Source organism: Pempheris klunzingeri, chromosome 16, assembly GCF_042242105.1.
Source record: "Pempheris klunzingeri isolate RE-2024b chromosome 16, fPemKlu1.hap1, whole genome shotgun sequence".
NCBI classification, from domain to species: Eukaryota; Metazoa; Chordata; class Actinopteri; order Acropomatiformes; family Pempheridae; genus Pempheris; species Pempheris klunzingeri.
In genome coordinates this window covers 4,330,183-4,337,005 of record NC_092027.1, presented here as the reverse complement: position 1 = coordinate 4,337,005, position 6,823 = coordinate 4,330,183, and the positions used below count along the sequence as shown (strand labels likewise).

The 6,823-nt window shown below is 46.9% G+C and overlaps 1 protein-coding gene across 1 annotated transcript in view; it reads left to right on the top strand.

Annotated features, from left to right (window-relative positions):
• The window catches only part of macf1a (microtubule actin crosslinking factor 1a), a 199,157-nt gene extending 193,002 nt beyond the window's left edge, over positions 1 to 6,155 (top strand). The window contains exons 102-105 of the mRNA XM_070846005.1: positions 685 to 902; positions 2,125 to 2,247; positions 2,888 to 2,996; positions 3,780 to 6,155. Of these exons, the coding sequence (XP_070702106.1) occupies positions 685 to 902; positions 2,125 to 2,247; positions 2,888 to 2,996; positions 3,780 to 4,027 (698 nt within the window). The 3' untranslated portion in view covers positions 4,028 to 6,155. The remainder of the gene's footprint in view (positions 1 to 684; positions 903 to 2,124; positions 2,248 to 2,887; positions 2,997 to 3,779) is intronic.
• The last annotated feature ends 668 nt before the right edge of the window (positions 6,156 to 6,823 follow it).

Here is a 6,823-nt window from a genome sequence, read left to right as displayed (position 1 = left end):
CTGAGCTGTTTCTTGGCCAGTCACAGTGTCAGAGAGCTTTAATTCTCAGAAGGAAAATATAAAAGATGAATTCCCAAAATGTCGAATTATTCATTTAAAGATACAATCAGCACTCTGTTGGCAGTTTTTAAACTCTCTCTTGTTGGGAATCTCTCTGTGGAGCAGAACATGTTTTGTCTGGCCACGAACAAGGAGACATGAAGTGAGAGCAGTGGCCGGTGGAGCTGGTTGATGAATTTGTCTGCGGTGATGACAGCGTGTCTCCAAAACACGTCCACTAACTGGACAACCTGCTGACTTTCGTTGCGTATCGACTTGATTAATTAATTGAAAGTTTTGCACTCAAGCCAAACACACTCACTCACCCCCCTCCTCTCCCCTCCCCTCGAAAACTACTCAACCAAAGTGCACTTACGACTTCCTGAACCCCTGAACCACCCCCCCCCCTCCCCCACCCAAACTCCAAACGCCCGCACTGCTCACGTGCACTCTCAGATCAAACATGCACGGACTCCTGGTGTCTGCAGCCAAGGAAGCACTGACTCTCTCCCTCACCCTGCTCGCTGCCTCTGCCGCCCCCTGCTGGAGGAGAACTGTGAGCAGACTCCATCAGACTCACTCATTATGTCGTTTCCCTCCTCCTCCTCCTCCTCCTCCTCCTCCTCTTCCTCTGTCTGTCTTCAGCTCGCGGTCGCACCAACCTGGAGCTGAGGGAGAAGTTCATCCTCCCTGAAGGAGCGTCTCAGGGTCTGGCCGCCTTCCGCTCCCGGGGTCGACGCTCCAAACCGGGCTCCCGCAACGCCTCACCCACCCGCTCCTCCTCCTCGGCCTCCCACAGCGGCGCCTCCCTCCCCTCTGCTCCCTCCACCCCGGCCACACCGACAGCCTCCGCATCATCCAGGGTAAGAGCTGCAGTCAGTATTTTAACACTCAGGTGTCTAAACAATAATTTTAGAGTTAAGATCTCATTTTATTGGTTTAAAAATCTTGAATTAAAGTCATTTTAGGTTTTTATTTTTTCATCACACAATGACGAATCTTTGCTTTATGTACACTGACCACACTGCATCAATGACAGGAATTGTAGTGCTGCATTTAAAAAAACAGAGGCTTCATATATTTGCTGATAAAACACAGTTCAAATCCAACAAAATAAAAGAAAACGAGACTCTTTACACAAACTCTGTCCATCATGAGTCCGACACTGTTACAGGAGTACAATAATAAATCTTTTAATGTTATAAACTCACAGTGTGGTTTGGTTTCTCCTAAATCACAGAATATAACACACTGTAGGTGAAAATAATCATCTGTATTTCCCTCTCAGTGGGGGAAGCTGTAGCAGCTATAACAAACAAAGCAGAGAGAGGAGGCGCTTAAAAAAGACCGTAGCATAAGAGCACACACACACACACATACACACACACACACACACACACACACACACACAAACACACACACACCTGACCTCTATCACACTCTTCCTCTGTGGTACGTTAGAGGCAGTGATGTCAAATAGGAGCATCGACACTGTTTATCAGTGACCTGTTGGTGTCTCATTAGTGTCGTCATCATCTGATGTCAGTGATCCATTCGTCAGCCTGTTTGTCCTCTGATGACTGTGTGAAACTGTCCCTGTTGTTTGTGTGTGAGAGTAAATCTGTGACTTAATCTGCGTGTACGGATGTTTTTATGCCTTTCTGTTGCACATTGTTCACTTGTTGTCATCTTCCTGTTGTTGTGAAACAATCATCACATCCTTAACTGTGAAATTATATATTTTTTTTGTTCTTGTTTCTTTGTTTTGTCTGTCATCTTTTTGCCTTTTCCCCTCGTTCCTGTCATTCAAACCCTGCTAACCTTGCTTCAAAAATGTCCTCCCTGCTTTGTTTGGTCCTCTGTTTAAAAAAATAAATGAATAAAATCATCTGCTCTTACACAAAAACACACTGCGCTGCACTTCCTCGCTATCCAACCGCTCCCTCCCTTCCCTTCCCTCCATAACTGCCTCCCTCTTTCATTTGCTCCTTTCTTTTGCTGCTTCGCTCTCCTCCTCCTCCTCCTCCTCCTCCTCCTCCTCCGCCCTTCCCTTCCTTCCCTCCGTCCTTCCCTTCCTCCCTTCAGTCCTCCCACACTCATTCCCGTGACTATGCCAAGCCCTGGCTGGCGCACAGTAAAACTCCAACGCCAACCAAGTGCCACTGCTGCCCAGATCTCGTTTACAGCCACACCACTCCTGGGCACGAGGTAACACACTCACCCAAACCACCCACCCACCTCCCTCCCCCACCCGACCCCCCCACACCACCCCACTGAACGCGCTGATGCACTAACGCACACTCTCGGGTGCTCACACACACCACCACGCTCAAAAACACACTTCTGCTGCCGCCAGTGAAAACTCAAAGTTTAAGTGAGTTCCATGTTTGAGTTAAAGATCACGTCATCTCCTCGGGGTCGAGAACATCTGAAGATCAATAAACACGATCTGATCGAAATAAAACCTGAAAGATTTTGATTTTGATTTTGAAGATTATTTACACACGTGGAACAATTTAACACTCCTCACTACCTGTTTAACACAGAACAAATGATTGATCTGATTAGTTGACTGACAGAAAATGAACCGGCAACAATTTCTGATCGTAATCAATTAAAGCTGTTTGTTTATTTGTGTGTATAGTTTTTTATTTGTTGTTTGTTTGTAGGTCTCTTTGTGTCCAGTGTCTGTGTGTGTGTGTGTGATGTGCTGTTTGTTGAAGGAGTAATATTTTCATGTAGAGTCTGAAACACTGATGTGTAATAAAACGATGCATCAGTAAGTAGCAGGAGTTCACCTCCACAGTCTAGTTGCCCTCGGCTGATGTCTTCCTGTGCGCTCCTGCAGGGGGCGACGTCGGGCTCCAAACTCAAGAGGCCGACGTTCCACTCGAGTCGCGGCTCCTTAACGGGGGAGAACGGAGGAACGACGCACGCCAGCAAACCAGGACGAACCGGTGAGACGGCGGTCACGTCTGCACTGTGGACCAGTTTAATGTTCACTGAACATCAGAGGAAAATAAAAATTAGTTTTTCACTTATTTAGAGAATTCTGTGTCCCATGAAACAAGACTAAGAGTGTGCAGGCGTCCGAGGAGCTCAGTAGTTGGTGGTGCTCTGAGCAGGATGCTAACATCAGTATGATTTGTTAAGTAGTGTCAAGTGTCATTAGTTATGCAGGTATGAACATACATATTAGATCAGATGGTGCTGGATGAAAAGTTACGTCCTCATGGTGCCAGTGGAACATACATTCACCAAAATCAATAGGATTCATCCTCTGGGGACCATGAGTGTCTTTTAAAAAGTTCATGAGATGGTTGTTCAGATATTTCAGTGTGAATTAGTGGACTGACAGACTCGCATTAACATCCAAACAGCCCTGCAGCCAGCGTGGCCTGAACATGAACAAGTTTAAGTCGAGATGGGATTTTCAGGCTTTAGTCATCCAAAGAAAATCTTGGTCGACTGAAATTTTTTACTTTTTCTTCAACCAGTTATTTGATCAGACAATTTTTCTACCACTTTGCTAATAAATTCACTCTCTCATATCAGCCACTCCTTTCCATCCGGTGCCAGTCCTCCACTAGTGATGAATTCCAGCAGTTTGGCATAATAAGCACATGAACATAATGGAGTAAAAACAAATGCTCTGCGTTTGATTAAAAAGACATATTTAGCAAATTGTTTGCACTCAAGCTATTTCCTCTCCTCTTCCCTCTGGTCCGTCTCCCTGTTAGATCCGAAGCGAGGGGCATCCACCGCCAGCGGTCCGGCCAGCCGAGCCGGCAGCCGGGCGGGCAGCAGAGCCAGCAGTCGCCGCGGCAGCGATGCCTCGGACGCATCAGAGCTACAGGACAGTCGCTCCGTCTGCTCCGACACCTCGGACACCCCACGACGACCCGGCAGCGGGGCCAAACCCTCCAAGATCCCCACCATCTCCAAAAAGGCCCCCAGCCCAAAGACCTCGGGGTCCGCCAGGAAATAACACGACCCACAGAGAAACTAGAGAAGAACCGTCGGCCCCCTTTCACAGAGGGTGGGCCGCTATCTTGGGTGCACCAGCTCTTCAACCTGAAGGCCATCCATAGGGCTCGTGTAGAATTAGTGCACTACGACAGACGTTTTCCAGGGTAAAGAAGGAGATGGATGAGTCCTTCTCACTCTTTCCCCGGTCTCATAAACGGACTGAAAACATGAGGAGTAGCGTTCTGGTCTGGGAGTCCCAGGCCAGAGTCTGCGGGGTCCAAACTGACTTTTCCCCTTTAAGACGAGACCCCATTTTGCCTTCCAGTCTCCTGCTTCGTCTCTGAAAAAGTTCCCCCTCTGGAACCAAAACACCGACGGACTTGACGTGATGCTGCCTTACTTTGTGTTACACTCTTCTGTCCTGGTCAGACAGAGCTACAGAGTCTGTAAACTGCTTCACACACACACACACACACACACATGAACACAGTAGGGAGCGGGACGCACCACCACCACGACTGCACAAACAAAAAACACACAAAAAAAAGCTCAGATGACATTCAGGAAAAAAAAAAAAAGAAAGAAAGAATTGCGGGTTATTATTTTGGCTTGTGGGCCAGATGCCTCAACGATGAGCTTAAAACGAAAATATGCAACGACTGCCATGTCGCTTCCTCCGGACTGGCTGGCGAGGAAAACCGTCACCTCAGCAGATCTGCAGAATCAGACACCAAGTGCGGAGAGCTCAGGAGGCGGGGATCACTGTCTCCCACACACACACACACACACACACACACACACACACCGGCTAACCTCAGACTGAGAGGATCGGTGGTGGTGACGGTGGCGGTGCTGCTGCAGCTGAGGGCAAACACTTACACACTGAAACACCGCAGAGCAGCTCCTCCCGACCGCTGGAACGTTAAGATCAGCCTTGTGTGTGCATTTCAGCAAAGGGCGGTGTGGTTTTGTCACATGCCGGTGTAACAATCCAACACACAGAAATCACAAACCGGCAATAGAGAGGACTATTTTTACGGTGACACACGCACACACAACTAACAGCACATCACTGACAATAAACGACATGTGTAACCTAACCAGATGTTCATGACCGTGTTTGCGGAGTTTCGACAACCAGCATGCACTAATTGTCTCTTCCTCTGCAGTTTCACCTTAATAGTCCACACTGTGTTGCCCTTAGCAACCCAGCAGCGCACACACACTCTTCTACACACACACACACACACACACACACACTCACACGCACGTACAAGGCGGTGTGTGTCATTGTTACAGGAAACGATAGAGGTCATCGACTTGAGTCACTGTATGCAAAAATTTTAATTTGCGAATGTCATTTTGTTTTTCTCCTCGTTGTTTTCTGGTTAATTTATAATCCAGTTGTACTTTTGTTATCTAGCTTGAAAGAAAAATCTATTTATTTTTCAGTTTCATGTCATATCACCAGTGGCGGAGAGTGATTTAGTATTATGGTTAAAGAAATTGTGACTTTTGTACCAAGGAAATGTCAAATGTCCGCTCCGCTCTTTGACTTTATTTGAGTGTAAAGTGTGTTTCTACTTCGTTGTAACATTATTCACTAGGTCCCTGATTCTAGTGGCAGCCTTGTTTGTTCATTTTTCTCTTTTGCTAATGACTACAATTCCCAGACCATGACCAAAGGGGTTTGCCCTTCATGTGTAGAGAGAACTACAGATATGAATGACAGGAGACCCTGGGCAGAGCGGACCAATGAGAGCAGGTTTCCTCCCTCACGTCCCTCCCCCGGCGTCTCCTCCTCTAGGCTTTTTTTCAAATGTCCCGTTGCTGACGGGGCCGAGTTGTCTCTGTGTTATCTCCGTGTAAGAGATGAAGTTTATGAAAAACTAATGAAATTACAGTAAGAAAGAAGACATCTTAAGGTGATTTTTATTTATTTATTGTGTCTCTGAGGGGATTCGGGGCACAGGAGACGAGTCCGCCACCTTTTGATGCTGTGCTACTCTCAGTGTGATGACGAGAACATGGAGGGAGGGCGGGGTGTTACTAGGAGTCAATTGTGTAAAAGTAAAACAAAAAAACTAAAATTATAAACAATTTTTTGTTCTGTTTTTGTATTAAAAAATATGCTTGCAGTAAAAAAAGTGCCTCCTGTCTTTGTTTGTGGTTTGGTGCAAACCTGAAAGCTTCTGTGTTTGTGTGGCAGAGTGTGTGTGTGTGTATGTGTGTGTATGTGTGTGTATGTGTGTGTGTGTGTGTGTGTGTGTGTGTGTGTGTTTGTATATTACTCACATTTACAGCTGGAATGATCAGTCAGTCAACAAGAAAGAAAATCTCATAGTGCTTTACAAAGTTCACTGAAATAAACAAGAAGTGTAAGCGAACAAACAATCTAATAAAGAGTCCAGCAGTTGATGAGGCCGATGGATCAGTCCGAGGCATCACCTGCCCTTTATGACCCTCCTTCTTCGGGAAGGAAAAACTCAAAAAACCCAGTGGGAAAAGAGAAACCACCGGGAGCACCACAGTGAAGGAGAGATCCAGCTCCCAAGGACAGACAGGCTGTAGCCTTGGACAGACGCACATCCATTGGCTGGTGGAGAACCACATCAGCGGGACCAGGACCAGGATCCATAGGAACCACAGGAACCTGAGAGATGAGAAAGCACAGAAAGGCTCCGGGGAAGATAGCAAGTTAGAGGCAGACATTTGGCTGACATGAGGCATAACGATGGAGAGGAAGAGGAAGAGGAGGAGAGAGAATAGAGGAGCTCAGTGCACCATAGGAGTCCCCCGGCAGTCTGAGCCTATA